Source organism: Hordeum vulgare, chromosome 4H, assembly GCF_904849725.1.
Source record: "Hordeum vulgare subsp. vulgare chromosome 4H, MorexV3_pseudomolecules_assembly, whole genome shotgun sequence".
Taxonomy (NCBI): Eukaryota; Viridiplantae; Streptophyta; class Magnoliopsida; order Poales; family Poaceae; genus Hordeum; species Hordeum vulgare.
This window is the reverse complement of record NC_058521.1, coordinates 8,910,189-8,926,507: the sequence shown is the minus strand read 5'-3', so window position 1 is coordinate 8,926,507 and position 16,319 is coordinate 8,910,189. Positions and strand designations below refer to the sequence as shown.

Sequence of the window (16,319 nt, the reverse complement as noted above, 5' to 3'; positions counted from 1 at the left end):
CATTTGAAGTTCCAGGTTCTTCCCAGGTCAACCTCAAGTTTTTCATTCAGAGAAAAAAATACGCTCCCATGTCGTGTCGTTACGGAAAAAGACCAGCTCACAAGACGAGACGGTCAGTGAGTCCAATCGGCAGTCATATTCATAGCCAGTGAGCGGCCTCCCGTCTGGACTCGAGACCTGTCGCCGTCTCCGCATCCGTATCCGTAGTGCAGCGCCTCTTATCCGAAAGCATCCCGTCTTTCTCATTCCTTGTTTCTCCTCCTTTTTTTCTCCCTTCCAATTGAAATGGACTCTGGCCTGCCGCGGTTTAATCAATCTAATCCAATCCACCTCAACAGATAAATAATCTACTCTATCCATCCTGCTTTTTGTTACTCCGTAGCAAAGTGATTTGTGTGTGCTCACCGGTGTTCACATGAAATTGGGGGCATTCACGTGTAATCCGCTCTTTTATTTCCTTGGTGTCACAATCCTACTAAATGGTGGAAAAAAAAGAAGAACCGGCAAAAACAATTATAGTAATAGTATCAATTTTCTGTTAATTAGCCGAACATCCCTCATTTTCTTCTCAATTAATCAAACGGGAGAGATCTGCTTGCCTTTTCGTAAAATCTCACTTTTTTGAACAAAAAATTGATGGATGAAAATACATGTTACTTTTATGGTATGAAAATACATGTTACTTTTATGGTATGAAAATACATGTTCGTTCAGTCAGTGAGATGAGACGTGTCCGTCGAATACGTATGCGTATATGATTGACTTCACCCCTCTCAAGATATGGTACTCGAAAGAACAAATGAAATTAAGTAACCAAAAGATTGTTTGAAGCATATTATTGCTTTATTTGATGAAGAAGAAGGCGAAAGTTGCAAGGAGGAAGGAAGGAAGGATAACAGTGTGTTACTATTATTGGCTTGTCTTTTTTTTTTTTTTTGAATCAATAGGAGGTTGCATTGAAAGAAGCAAAACTGCACAGTTACATAATAAATAACTGCATTTTTTAATCCCTTCTTCAATCCAGTGAATGAATGAATGGAAATCGAACAAATAGATCATTTTCATATGAATGAAATGAAAAAATGAAACAAAAAAAAAAGAAAAAGAAAAAGAAAAAGGAAGGAAAAAAAACTATGCCTCCCTTCATTCTCCTCTTCCTCCCCCCTTTGATCCTCCCTCCTCTCTCCTCCTCCTCCCTTCCCCAAATCACCACCCAATTCGCCATGGCGCCTCCCTCCCCTCCCCCCCTCCTCCTCCGCGCGCCGCCCCTCACCGGCTGACCCCACCCCCACCTCCCCCCGCCGAATCCCCAAATCCGCCGGACGCCGACGGAGCAAGGCAAGCGGATTGACCGACGGATCGATCCGGCAGCACGCACGCCGCCGATCTCCCCAATCCGGCGCCATGTTCAACAAGATCATCAAGCGGGGGGCCCGCAAGGGCGCGCGGGGACACAACGAGTCGTCGCCGGCCGCCGACCCCCGCAACGCGGCCCCGTCCTCCTCCTCCGGCGGGGCGGGGGCCGCGCCGGTCACCGTCAACCACGCCTCCCGCGCGTCCGCGCCGGCGCCGCCCTCGCCCACCTCGCCGCACCTGGCCCCCTCCGCCTTCGCCGCCGCCCCCTCCCCGGCCGCGGCCCAGCCGCCGCTCCTCGAGCCGCTCCCGCTCCTCCGCGACGTGGCGGCCGCCGACCGCCCGGGCCTCCTGCTCCGCAAGCTGCGCCTCGTCGCCGCGCTCTTCGACTTCTCCGACTCCCTCAAGCACCCCCGCGAGAAGGAGGCCAAGCGGCAGGCGCTGCTCGAGCTCGTCGACTACGTGCAGGCCCCCGCCGCCGCCGCCGGCAGCAACAACAACGCCCCCGCCCGCCTCCCCGACGCCGTGCAGGAGGCCCTGGTGGCCGCCATCTCCGCCAACATATTCCGCCCGCTGCCCCCCGCGCTGCACGAGTCCGCCGCCTCCATCGACCCCAACGCCACCCCGGACGACGAGGAGGAGCCCTACCTCGACCCCGCCTGGCCGCACCTCGCGCTCGTCTACGAGCTCCTGCTCCGCTACGTCGTCTCCCCCGACACCGACACCAAGGTTGCCAAGCGCTACGTCGACCACGCCTTCGTGCTCCGCCTCCTCGACCACTTCGACACCGAGGACCCCCGCGAGCGCGAGTACCTCAAGACCGTGCTCCACCGCATCTACGGCAAGTTCATGGTGCACCGCCCATTCATACGCAAGGCCATCAACAATGTCTTCTACCGCTTCATATTCGAGACCGAGCGCCACAACGGCATCGGCGAGCTCCTCGAGATCCTCGGCAGCATAATCAACGGCTTCGCCCTGCCCATGAAGGAGGAGCACAAGCTCTTCCTCGGACGCGCGCTCATCCCGCTGCACAAGCCCAAGTCCGTCGCAATCTACCACCAGCAGCTCTCCTATTGCATTGTCCAATTTGTCGAGAAGGACTACAAGCTTGCCGATGCCGTCATCAGGGGGCTGCTCAAGTACTGGCCAGTCATAAATTGCCAGAAGGAGGTGCTCTTCTTGGGGGAGCTCGAGGACGTGCTTGAGGCCACACAGCCTGCTGAATTCCAGCAGTGCATGGTGCCGCTGTTTAAACAGATCGGACGCTGCCTTAACAGTGCCCATTTCCAGGTATGCTTTTTTGTGTTTGATAATTTTGTGTCTGCTTGCTGTTATATTTCTCTAGAGCGCTCCCAAGAATATGGATATGTGGGCAAATCTGCCCCAATGTATTTTTTGATGCGCCTTTGTGAGGAAATGGACACGTACATTTGAAAATGTATGTATAAGCTACTTAGTGTAGGTGCTAGGAAAAAGCCGTTATTTTGTGTGCGTACGTCATCTGTCCGTTTGCGAAATAAACTAATCTTTAGTTCGTAGCGTAGAGTATCATCCAGTTAGATATGGAAAGGCTGTCTTCTTCCTATGCGTTTTCTTTGTGCCAAGGATGTGTGTGCAAACTTCTTCTTTTGTCAGGGTAGTTTTTCTTGGCCTGTTGTGTGTAAGATAAACAAGCAACCCATGGCTACAGTACAAAACAAATTTGACAATAAGTATTTGTGTAACAAATTAGCATCATATAGTGAATACTGCTCTCGACAAGGATGATGTACTAGGTACTTGTGTTACCGTGTGAAAGAATCATATGCTGCGATTAGATAGGCTGTCCTATATATCAATCCCCTATTTATTTTCTTCTATTGTCCAATCGCACCTTTCAACAGCCTTTTGTTTTTTGCTATATTTATCAATTTCCCTGGCTGTATTGTCTTTATATTCTGGCACTTGCCGCATCATTTGGTATTATAAAATGGTAGATCCACGTTTTGTTAGCTTGAGTTTAGTAGAGATGACTGGGCTGTTAGCATCAAGTTGTGTATGGGTTGAGTAGAACGATGCATATAACTATAAAAGAGCTCGACTTTCAATTATTTTTCAAGTGCACTATGTGAGGCAGATGTGCACAGTAATGCGTTGCCTCGTAGATCAAGCTACCCTTGGTCTTTCTTTTGTTGCCTAGTTTCATTGTTTGTCTTGTTCATTAGATTTTGAACATATTTGTTTTGTACATTTATTGATAGCCTGTCTTCAGTATTGCAGTATTTATCCAGGTTAATCAGAACAAACCCTTGTGTATATATATCCAAATATAGGATAAAGTAAGACCGGTTTGAATGTAAATCTGCACCATTTTGCTTATCCCGACCAGTTTGTTGGTGGTGCCACTTTTATGGCTGAGAGTGAAGTATGGGTGTGGATAGAGCGAATACTTTTTCGTATTTGGGTTTCGTAGATGTCCATGTGAGGGCTTGTCATTAATGTAACGTGCCTTTGTTAGTACTTTGGTTACAATTTTACAAGTTGACCTGCTCTGTGTGACTTCACTCGTATGCACCTATAAACCGTTGCTTTTATTGGTAATTAGACTGTATATACTCCCTCCGTTCCTAAATATAAGACCTTTTAGAGATTCCACTATAGACTACATACGGAGCAAAATGAGTGAATCTACACTCTAAAATATGTCTATGTACATCCGTATATAGTCCATAGTGGAATCTCTAAAGGGACTTATATTTAGGAACGGAGGGAGTTAAGTAGTTTTCAAGTTATAAGAAGTTAAGAACAACTATAAGGCATGCACGCCATCGCCATCTTGTACTTTTCTATTGGTAGGCATCTGCTTGTACCATGTAAGTGAATCCTTGAAGCTCATCTACCAGACCCCCCCGCCACAACACAACACACACACAAAAGAGGATACAAGTTTCGTTTTTACCATCTTTTATCGAAGACTGTCTGCTGAAATTATATCCATTTTAGACTATTGTTATACTCCAAAGTGAACTCTGCATCATAAGAAGTTTACTATTTGCAACGATGGTGATGAATCTTCAGGATTAGTTCAATCTTGCATATTTTTACCAGTGGATTTAACGTTTAAGAACCTAATTATTAGGTCTTATGGTAGAGTGAGATACTAATTGCAGGCTGGTTTCCAGTTTATTTTCTAGTGATTGTGCGAGTATGGACATTTTCTTGTTATGTTGTTCAGTAATTTTCACCAGAATTCTGTGTTACTGGGTTTTGATGGAGAGTAGTTGGTCAAACTTCAAACTTTTCAGTGTTATTTGAACCCAAGCACTTTCCTCCCCAAGCGTTGGCTAACTACTAGATTTCGCTAGTGTGCCTGGGGATTGCAGGGAGGGATTATTAATTAAAGCGAAAGCTGATTCTGCGATTCTTGAATAAAAAAACACTACAAGACGCTCACATACGCTCATCCTTATACACTATCCCTATTAGTACCTTTGAAGACTGAATCGACAAGCAAAAGAGCAACTGCATTCCACTTTGGCGGCTCATGAGGTCCTGGCAGTGGGACCATGAATACAGTTTAACTTCCCTACCAGTCAAAATTTTGGACAAACTTGCTACAGGGTGTCCAATATATTGCAAATGGGTTGAAAAATAAAACGATGAGTAATTTCATAATTAAGAAACTATATGTATTTAAGCCCAATCGGGCAATCATAGCCAGTGTCTTGAGCTCGAGACCTGTCGCCGTCTCCACATCACTCGTAGTTAGTGCGTCCGTCCTCCATCGTCCGTCTTTGTTTCCCCTTCCTTCCAGTTGGACCCCGCCTGCGATTTAATCTACTCCAGCTCCCGTTATGTAAATCTTTTTACCTCCGTGTTATGTAAAATCTCTCTTTTTTAAACAAAATCGACGGATGAAGATAGATGTTACTTTTATGGTCAACAGATTAATTTCCAGTGTTACACATTAGACGAAATTTTATAATGGATACTTTTTTGTAAAGTACCTCTTTATTAGATGGAGAAGGCAAAAGTTGCAAGGAAAAACAGAAGAAGGCAGAAAAACGAATGTTACTGTTATTAGCTTGCCTTTTTTTTTGTGTGAGTCAAGAAGAGGTTGAATTGAAAGACGTGAAACTGCCAGTTATCTTGCCAGTAAAATAATATAAATAAATATTTCTTCTCTTCAAGTCAATAATAAATGAAGGAAATCTGACCAAATAAATCCCTTTTTGTGAATGAAAAATTGAAATACTACTACTACTCCATTTGATCCTCCTCCTCCTCCTCCTCCCCATTTGGTCGGCTGACCCCACCTCCCACCCCCCTCTGCCTCCCTTGTCTTCCTTGTCTTCCTCCCCATTTGACCCCCCTCCTCCTCTCTCTCTCCCTTCCCCAAATCAGCAACCTAATTCTCCATGACATCTCCCCACCTCCCCCTCCCTCCGCGCACCTCCTCTGACCGGCTGACCCTGCCTCCACCCCCTCTGCCGCCGCCATCCAGCCCCACCTCCACGGAATCTCCAAATCCAAATCCCCTAGGCCAAGGGAAGTTAAGTGAAGAGGATTGATCGATCGATCCATCCAACGCCGCCGATTTCCCAATCTGCCGCCATGTTCAACAAGATCATCAAGCACGGGGCCCGCAAGGCGACGCGCTCTGGGGGACCCCGTTGCCAGGACCCCATGAGCCACCAAATTGGAATGCGGTTGCTCTTTTGCCGCTTTATCTGATTTCATGTCCTGTGGTTTCAGTTCTTTAAAAAAAAAATCTCACGTGGTTTCACTGTACTGTGTCTATATCATTCCTTAAGCTATTTGCATTCATCACCCTTGTGCCTTGTTTGGTAGTACTTATGTGTTTTTGATCTGCATATGGAAATATATTTTTCTCCTTATGAGCATTGTTTATGGATGTGTGACCAACTGACCATACTAGTTTAATTCTGAATCCATTTCTCTTGGGAGTCCTTTAAATTGGAGAAGATTGAGGAAGCCCATCAAGAAGCTTTAATATTAAGCTATAGATATTAGGAGTGTCTGTCACAATGCCAAAGAAATGCATTAGATGTATCATATATTCGCTTCCTGATAACTGCACATGTAAGCGGGTTTCTTCACTGCATTTAATCAGTATGTTTTGGGCTTTGACCTATTTAATGTTACAGTTGTTTGTACTTTATAACGTGCTTTCTGATTGTCCTTTCTCCTGTAAAAAGTTAGATGTCAGCAGTTCATGTACGAGATAATTAAAACCCCGGTAGCAATTACTCACGCCTTTCTCTCCCTGACAAAAGAAAGTCGTGCCACATTTGCAATTTTGCCCAAGAAGTGCCAGCGGTACATTTCCAAATCTGCTATCTTTGATGGCATTTCGAGCAATATTGATTTGACAAGTTTCATTTTCGATGATTATTATATGTAATGGGAAGTTGCTCAGAGGAAAGTATTTGTTCTGTCACGCTGTCAGTTGTTCTCGTCAGATTACCTCCCCCACCATCCTGGGATGTGGGGCTAAGGCCTGTTAAGTAGTTAGCTGTAGTGGTATACTTGTTGCAATACATGTTATAATGGTATAGCTAGCCCTGCTGAATAGAGAACTGCTCACTACTGTTGCATCATGCTGTTGGTCTGTTTCATGCTATGCTAGTTCACACCATGACTTTATCTCTTTGCTTGCTGATCTTGTTGAAGAACCGAGTGTGATTACGAGCATTGTTTGTGATGCATCACCACTTCACTTATCTGATATTTTGCCTAATTGTCAATGTTTATTTTGTTTGGCAGGTTGCTGAGCGGGCTTTGTTCTTATGGAACAATGATCACATTGTAAGCTTGATTGCCCAAAATCGTGGTGTCATACTTCCAATAATATTTGAAGCACTTGAGAGGAACATACAGAGCCACTGGAACCAAGCTGTTAATGGCCTGACCGCAAATGTGCGTAAGATGTTTTTGGACATGGATAGTGAGCTATTTGAAGAGTGCCAGCAGCAGTACATTGAGAAAGTAGCAAAAGCCAAAGAATTGGAGGAGCAACGGGAGTCGGCATGGAGACAATTGGAAGCCGTTGCTGCCAAGGCTTCTGGGGATGACATGGTTTTGGTCAACTAGGTAATATATTTGTCCCGCTTCATTTCTTTGTTAGTGGTTGCGTCACTAAGCTATTTTTTTTAGTCTTGTAAGTTATAACTGTGTCACTGCTGGTAATGCCTCTCCCCGTTATGTCTTTTCTCTTTGTTTTTAAGCATTCCTATGAGATGCATTACCACCTTCTGTACTGCTGAGTCTTTGTTTTTAATTTGGTCATGGCAGTCCACAAAGAGATGGAGTATGTTTGTGTATCGAACTTGCAATTGTTCATGGACAATTTTTACATTAGTAATTTCAAGCAATCCTTATGTGTACCAGCATCCATAAGTAGACAAACATCGTTTCAGAAGATGTTTATGCTTGCCCAGATGGTCGGTGCGCACAACCTCGCGAGCATCCACGTGCGCCCGTCAGTCAACTCACTATCGATGTCGGTTGCGGCGCCGGTGCGTTCATCTCGTCTTTGATGGCTTGGAATCACAGGCGCCTCCCAATGATGGTTAGGTCGAAACATGATGGTGGTAGCAGGGACCAATTCTTCCAACCCGCAACGAGGTCCTGCGATGGTACCGCGCTCTTCTTCCTTTGTTCAACCCCTGTCTCTCTTTTGTTATGAATGAAATAATCGGACCTTTGTATTAATCCTTCATTGTTTGCCCTAGTTGGCTTCCCGCAATTGGGGGAGTGCAAGTAGAAAACGAGTGAGCTAGATGTAATCTTTTTTTCTTCTTCTTTCTTTCCCTTTTCTTGTTCTGGGATATTTCAATTTATTATCATGTTGTATGAGTAACATCAAGAACGGAGATAAAAAGAACCGCTTTAATTTAGTGTTGTGGTTGATGCTAATACCATAGAACAAAATGGCTCACGTGTAGGAGTTGTTGTATTCAGGCTATTCAGCTACGGTGTTGGTGGCCTCTCCCCTGGCACGTTGGATTGAAAAACATTTAGCGAATTATTGATCTCAAGGGAGGCGGCTTAAAAAAAAATGCTTATGCCATGAGCTGTTTGGCCGTCTAACCAAAAAGACTTGTCACAAAAATGAATAAAAATGGATGTATCTAAAATTGAAATACGTCTAGATATATTCATCTCTCCGATGAGTATTTTCAGACGGAGGGTGTAGCAAAGAACCAACCTGAGAAGAAACAATCTCAATGAAAGTCATTTCTAGCTCACATTTTTACCAAAGCAGAACCAATGGCATCAGTAAACATATTATTTTCGTTTGCAAACAAATAAACATCCACCAATCTAAGCAGTCATACAAACTGTCCGCGTGCAGCCCACAAAGACTCGGCTGCATATACATTGTTACACGATCTAGCACTACAGCAAATCAAACCTTCATCGGCGCTGAAAATCTAGAAGTGCGCACGGTGCTGTTGGATATGTACAGAAGCACGCCGAGTCATGGCGGTGTTGCTTACGAGGGCGCCGATTCAGCCCCGTCATGGAGGGCGCAGCAGACGGTCGCTTTGTGGTGCCCCTGGTACACCCTGATGGCCTCTCCGGTCGACATTGTCCAGAGCCTTGCCGTGGTATCAGATGAAGCTGCAAGGCACCAAATAATTTTGCTCGGTTTTAAATCGTCGATTTACCAGCAGGACGGGCAGCGTCGTGTGAGCAGTTAGCGCGTACCTGTTATCAAATAAGCACCGTCTACTGAGAAAACGCAGTCCCAGACCCAACGCTGGTGGCCTGCAAAGTCAAGTGCCCGCGTTTCGTTCAGTTGTATATCCATTGAAACCTTGCAAGTTTTGCTCGATGATTTAGAAGCCAAAAAGGAGCCTGGAAATTACCGACTAAAGTTTTTTCCAACTTGAAGCCATCCACGTTCCAGATCTTTACAGTGTGGTCAGATGATGCCGTTGCAAGGTACCTATACACAACCCAAGGCATTTCACGTGAAATCCGCAAAACGAGGTCTGGTGGTACATTGTGGTAATATATGCGTAGAGGAGTCATTTTCCGAGATGTAAATATGTTATTGGAGCTTTGGAAGCTGAATGCTGCTGACTACAAAGACTTTAACGCGAACAAATGCAGTTTGGCAAATGAATGACTGGGAACTAGGACGAGTCATTTTAGAAGAGTCGTGATAGCGGAAATTGGTCGTTTTGATCATTACATACCTGTTAGGGTCACAAAATTCAGGTGAAAGCAGGCACTTCAGGATGTAGCCATCATGGGCTTGCAGCTTATGGAGGGGCTCAAAGCTGGTGATCGTCTAAACAAGAGATCTCGTCAGCTTGGGAAAAAATATATGCAGAAATTACAAGAGCCTGTATAGTGGCACGCAGATCTGCAGACTCACTAACCTGAGTACCCTTAAGCAAGCGCCAGACGTAACATGTCCCACGGTTATTTGCAGCAACAACCATACTCCCATCCCACATGACTGTCAGAGATCTTACAGCTGTATCAACCTCTGGCACCTGAATAAATGGAACAAACACGTGAACTGCGTGTTCTTGCATCTCACTTTAAGTATACACTTGTACCTAAAATCTGAAAAATGTAACTTACCAACTCGCAGCTGCATGAATTGGCTGCCAAATCCCATACACGTATGTTTCCATTCTGGTCGCCAGATATTAGTTCTTTCTGGAACATTGAGGAGACAATATGGAACTAAATGATATAGAAAGAACAAAATACCACGCCAAATGTGCTAAATACGACAACCCTTGCCTGAGCTACCCATTCTGCAAGTTAACATTAATCAGCTGGGGAGTAAGTAGACAAAAGTCAAGTTCAACAGTAATTTTAAAGAAGGGGTGAGAGATAACAAGCTGAATTCAACTGGGGTGCCAGCAATTTGAACATTGATGTGGCAAGCCTTTGCAGTCTCATTAAGGCTTGCTGCAAGAATGTCACATCACTTACAAGGAAATTAAGAGGCTCTGAATATACAAAGAAAGCATATTTAAACAACTAAGAAGGTGGTGTTAACAGATCTGCATCACAATGTTGGGAAGTGATTCATGAATATGGAACACACACAAAAAAAACATTACTCCCTCTGTCTCTTAAAAGAAGCCTACACATTTTTTCTGAAGTAAAACGGTGCAAAGTTTGACCGAGTTTATACCAAAAACTATGAGGACCTACGATACGAAATTAATATAATTTGATACACAACGCAAAATATTTTTATATTATATCCATTTAAGATTGTATTTGTTGATGGTTTTCCCTACAAATATGGTCAACTATGCATCATTTAACTTCAGATAAAAATTATAAGCCTTCTTTTCAGAGAGTATTAGCTAGTGAACAAGCTTATGATCAAATGCAGTATTCAGTGATGTGCTTGGACAATGAAAACTAAAATCGGTTAAGAACTGCCAGAACATATTCTAACCTGATTCGGGTGTAGGACCACGGTGTTGACAGCTGCACGACTTTCATACTCTCGTTGACAAGTGGCAGTACTGAAACCATACATGCAGAAGAATAAAGATTCAGATCATCAGAATATACATCGTGAACAGGAAAATCATTAACAAAAACACAGGATATATTACTATAAGGGTGCCTTAGCTACTTGAAACCTCTCTGAAGACTAAAGATTCAGATCAACAGAAGAATAAAGATTCAGATATATTAGTATCTAGTTAAAGTTTCAACTTCAAGACCACTATTCCTTCACACACAAAAAAACAGAGTATAAGCAAACTCTCACATGTGCCATTTGATGAGATTTGGATAGAGAAGATTTATAGAGAAATGCATTGGTACGATTTCTTAAACAAGTTACATTCAATTGACACTTAATCCCATTTAATCTAGTTTACCCAACATACTTTGAGTCTGCATATTAGCACCTAGAAATGGATTTGCTTCGGATTCTCCGTCTTGATTAAAATAATTATTTGAGAAAAACTTTTGAGAAGAACAGCAGGTGAAGGGAAAAAGAGCTGTAGTCAAGCAACATAATAAGATGTAGAACCTCACCGTAAATCCCAAATTCTCACAGTGCCATCCTCAGAACCTGAGTACATCCAGTTGCCATCACAATGGAATCCCACAGCCATCACATTACTAGTATGCGAATCATAGCTAATTACCTGTTAGGTTTATGGAGTAAATAAGGAACGGAAACACATTGGCCCAGATTGGTTGCTTATAGAGAACATGTAACATTACCGGTTGTGGGCTATTTGAGTTAACATCAAAAAGGCGGATATGGGAATTGCCAGCAGCGGCTAAGAATCGCTTGTCCGGGGTTATCTCAAGGCGATTGACTTGCTGCAAAATACAGGTTATCAACAGGCATATGGTGAATATGATTGCAAGTATGTAACAAAGTCTTGAAGCGAATCAAGCCTATGCATTTGTCTATAATATATTATTTGTTTGTAGTCCTGTAGGACTGTTTGAACAGAATTATGGAAGGGTATGGTCCATCTACCTTATGTACTCCCTCCTTAAAGAAATATAAGTATCGATCTAAATGCTCTTATATTTCTTTACAGAGGGAGTACTTCATTACTTTTGTCATAGGGATAATGAAGAACCCAGAGCCAACACTCACCGAGTCCGGATACTGAATAGTGCGGTAACAGCGACCACTCTTGGCTTCCCAAAATCTGATTGTGTGATCATAACTTGCAGTTGCAAGAATGACAGAAGGTTGAGCCATTCACACACCCGTCCTGCCCATACATAAAAAACACACTCTCATCAAAAGGAAAACATAAAGTAGCCAAGCAGCAAAGGAGAGTTGCGGACATGAAGATGGCATAATGTAACACACACACACACACGCATGCACACTTATAGCCTGATGAAGATACCATTCTAACCAAGAAATTTGCCCTGCCCACATGAGTTTGGTCAAAGTACACACGGAAACTTATCAAACTAGCTTAATAGATAGAGCCTGAATGGTGCCAAAAGATGGAAGAGATCTGACTGGCGCCTCGGTTGTCTGATGTTCAATTTTTAAAACCTCTCTGAAGCTGAAACAGTGCATTAGCTACTTTTAAAAAAAAATCACGGGAAGGAGGCCGGCATTTGTTTTAGAGGCTGCCCCCTTGGAACCTAGGCAAGCACGACACAGCATTTACCGGATCATTTACCAGAGCCACAGGAAGTAAGTCAGGAACACTACTCACACAGGGGCAAAAACGAACTACTTAGTTAGAAGTTTTGCAGCACAAAAAGAATGTTGTACGGTGGTAAGTCCTCCAGCCTCCAGGTGTGAGGCTACCAACCAGGGTTTAAACCCTGGTTCTCACAAAATGAAAAAAAAGCCCTATTTTCTTTCTAGGATGTTAGTCCACTTAAAAAAAATCGACAACAAATATGACATGCCAACGTTCTAATTAATTTACCAGTAGCACATAGAAATAAGATCAACATGGCCTTACAGTTACAGACACCCTAAAATTCTCTATTTTGCTTAAGAGAAGCCTACATAATACAGTACTACATACCTTGAGAAGTTCAAAGAAGAACACGTGGCACTGTTAATTTGTTAGAGTGGCAAACAATCAGACAAATCATTATCATGTCATTGATCATGTGTTCATGCATTCACCGGATAGCAAAATTCATGTGTATGTGTTCACAGGACAGTGTGTTCATGTACTGATTATTTAGTCAACGGAGTATACTTGACTCTTCCGCCCGATTGATGCAACAGAGAGCAAAGATCAAACCCTAGATCAGAAATCGGTGGAATGGGCAACTCACCTCAAGTCCTCAAATCGGGCTAAAGGCTGGCCGCCGGGCAGGGCTGCCGGCCGAGCGCCGGAGTCGGCGGAGAGCGGACTGGGCGGCGGGCGCCGGCTTGCAGAGGCGCCAGAGGGGCCCGGTGGTGCCGAGCGCCGGGCGGGCGGGGCGGGGCGGGGCGGAGAGGCAGGCGGCGACGGGCGACGGTGGCCGGCGAGCCGGCGAGATCGGGAGCCCGGCGGCCGAGGTCGGGGACGAGCAGTTTTTTTTTTTCCGAGCAGGGCTGCTCCCAGTGTCGCTGCGTGCGTTGTTTGTTGGGCTAGCCGGATGAGTAAGCCATTGTTTGTTGGGCCTTCTTTTCCGCTGGGCCGGGAACGAGCAGGCCGGTCTAAAATCCGGGTGGCACGAGATGAGAGCTTGCTTTCTCTCGCTGAAGATCTGGCCAGCGTGCTGTTTCTTCTTTCTTTGCTTCTTCTCTGGTTTGCACATTCAACTAGCAGTCCAAAATTTCTGTGGATAAATTTTATTTCTGGCTGGTACAAGTTCTATTGATAAAGTATTTTTAGTGTATATATATTACAAACAAAAATTGTAAAAAAAGATTTGAAAAAATGTTGACTGAGTAATTGAAAAAGGTTGAACAAGTATTTGGAAAAACGTTGTACAAGTATAAGGCAAATGGTAATCAAGCATTTGGAAAAAAAATGTTGAACAGGTATTTGAAAAATACTGAACAAGCTTTCAAAAAATATCGAACAAGTATTTTTTTTTTGAACAGGTATCTGAAAAATGTTAATCAAGCATTCGGGAAATTTTGAATGAATATTTCAAAAATGTTAAAAAATTATTTGAAAAATGTTAATCAGGCATTCAATTTTTTTTGAACAAAGTATTTAAAAAATGGTAATCAAGCATTCATAAATGTTGAATGTTTGTAGAAAAATTGTTGATCATGTATTAAAAAAATGTTGATGATGATTTTTTTAACCTTTTATTTGAAAAATCTTAATCAAGCATTTAAAAAGATGTTAAGAATGTATAAAAAATGTTGAACATCTATTCAATAAATGTTAATCTTGTATTTAGAAAATGTATTTGAAAAATGTGTATTGAACTATGTATTATAAAAATATATTTTTTTGTATTCAAAAAATGTTAACTATGTATTATAAAAATATTTAATTTGTATTTAAAAAAGTTAGACATGTAGTAGAAAAATATTGTTGACATATACACAAAATGTAGAAATAATAACCAAAACTGAAGAAGAAAAAGAAAAAAACTGGAAAATCAGAGAAGAAAAAGAAAAGAAATAAAAAAAGAAAAAAAAAACACTGGAAAATGGAAAAGAAGCAGTGGAAACCTTTACTCGTGTGGACTTAAGTAATGTAGTTTTACAACTCTCTCACGAATCTAAGGCAAAGCCTACTGGTTAGCTTCACCGCGTGTAACCAGGTTACGAGGATTCGAAACCTCGCGCACTCCCTTTTCCTTCCTCTTGTTTCATTTACATTGTGCGTGAATGGGCTGACCAATGGCTGCTGATGCTTCAGTAAGAGAAACTTCTCATCTCTTTTAATGCGATAAATAGTCGCCGCGGGGACGCGACCCGTCTTGTAGATTCAGTGAGTTTGTTTTGAGGCCGTGCTCAACAAAGTGAGCTGGTTGAGGGCAAACTTCCATTTGCATCAATGGTGAGGTTGATAGGTTCTTTCGCAACAAACGGGGTCTTCGTCAAGGCAATCCGATCTTCCCTCTCCTTTTCAATATTATACATGAGTCCCTATCCATGATCTTGGACAAAAGCTAGAGCCTATGGCCTTCTTAAGGGAGTGATTCCTCACTTAATTCACATTGGGATTTCCCGTCTGCAATGCACGAACGACTTCTGTTCCAACAAGACTTTCACAGTATAACCATTGTCAAAACCATCCTTATTAGTTCCGAGGCAATTGTTGGGTATGAAAATCAACTGCTCCAAGAGCGAAGTGTTCACTCTTTGTTTATCTGATGACGAGGGTGCGCGAGTGGTGGACCTACTCAATTGCAAAAAAACATCCTTCCCCATCACCTATCTAGGGCCTTGTGTAGACAAAATGCTTACACAGACGGACTGGGACCCCACGGTTCAGACGGTCATCCATCGATGTGATCGCTGGCCTCTTTTGCAAGACTTACCCTTACTAATGTGTGTTTCTCGACCATCCCTACTTTTGCCGTGTATCTCTTCATTTTGGGAGAAGGGGTTCGTTCAAAATCTAATAAAGTGCATGCTAGTTTTTTGGGGGAGGCAGTCGCCAAAATCACAAATACCACATGTGGTCAGATGGGCCGATCTTGTCAGCCAAAAAACTAGAAAAGCCTAGGCATTTTGAAATCGAGAAAAATGATTCTAGCCCTTATTACCAAATGGATCTGATAGATCTTTTAAAATGACAACGGGCTTTGGGCGAGGATTCTTAAAGCTAATTACCTCTCGAATTTCTCCTTCTTTGCTTGTAACATGAGCGGATCACATATTTGGAATGGGATCCAGAAATACTTCTTTGCTTGTAACATGAGGGGATCACATATTTGGAATGGGATCCAGAAATATAAAGAAATTAAGGGTGTGTTTGGTTCAAGAACGAAGTAGAATGGAGTATCATGGTTTCGTTTCGTCGGAATGGTTCGGTTCCGTTCCTGTGTTTGATTGGAGGTGTTTGATGGAACATAATGATTACGTTTCAATGTTTGGTTTGAGGGATAGTATGAAATGAATCCAGTTCAATTCATGTTTATAAAATTGATGAGGCTGTCTCTTAAATATATATATATATATATATATATATATATATATATATATATATATTCAAATGAATGTTTGCAATGAATTCTTTCCTACTGAGAGGACACAGACGGGTAAAAAAATCATCAACATGCAAACAATCAAGGGAATCATCAACGTGCAAACAATCCCATAAATCAGGTCCCAGAAGTAGTGCTCATCGTTGCTCCGTTGCCATCGTCTCCGTCAGATCCTGTCCTCGCCGTCCTGGCACCTCTGCTCGTCGCCGTTGCCTAGCAGATCGGGTTGCCAACGACCATGACATATCGGGTTGTCGCCGTCTCCTAGCAGAGCAGGTCGGCGCCGTCTCCTAGCAGATCGGGCTGTCGCCTCCCTCGACAGATCGGGCCGCCGCCGTCTCCTAGCAGATCGGGCCGCCGCC

The 16,319-nt window shown here is 43.2% G+C and overlaps 2 protein-coding genes across 4 annotated transcripts; one reads left to right on the top strand and one right to left on the bottom strand.

Moving 5' to 3' along the window:
* Positions 1 to 1,208: 1,208 nt before the first annotated feature.
* Positions 1,209 to 8,255, top strand: LOC123447132 (serine/threonine protein phosphatase 2A 57 kDa regulatory subunit B' alpha isoform-like). Of its 3 annotated transcripts, none has more exons than XM_045123708.1 (3): positions 1,209 to 2,646; positions 7,123 to 7,449; positions 7,797 to 8,255. In XM_045123708.1, the coding sequence occupies exons 1-2, from the start codon at positions 1,405 to 1,407 to the stop codon at positions 7,447 to 7,449; spliced, it is 1,569 nt and encodes a 522-aa protein (XP_044979643.1). In that variant the 5' UTR covers positions 1,209 to 1,404; the 3' UTR covers positions 7,797 to 8,255. The 3 variants fall into 3 exon arrangements, with proteins under 3 accessions (XP_044979643.1, XP_044979644.1, XP_044979642.1); XM_045123709.1 differs by having other exon boundaries at positions 7,747 to 8,255; XM_045123707.1 differs by lacking the exon at positions 7,797 to 8,255 and having other exon boundaries at positions 7,123 to 7,742.
* Positions 8,256 to 8,582: 327 nt separating this feature from the next.
* On the bottom strand, positions 8,583 to 13,365 carry LOC123447134 (target of rapamycin complex subunit LST8). Its single transcript, XM_045123710.1, has 11 exons — positions 13,132 to 13,365; positions 11,969 to 12,089; positions 11,581 to 11,682; positions 11,389 to 11,501; positions 10,796 to 10,865; positions 9,958 to 10,035; positions 9,750 to 9,866; positions 9,564 to 9,658; positions 9,231 to 9,310; positions 9,070 to 9,129; positions 8,583 to 8,982 (listed from the first exon to the last, which is right to left on the bottom strand). Exons 2-11 carry the CDS (start codon positions 12,074 to 12,076, stop codon positions 8,855 to 8,857), a joined length of 951 nt encoding a protein of 316 aa, XP_044979645.1. The 5' UTR covers positions 12,077 to 12,089; positions 13,132 to 13,365; the 3' UTR covers positions 8,583 to 8,854.
* Between the last annotated feature and the right edge of the window lie 2,954 nt (positions 13,366 to 16,319).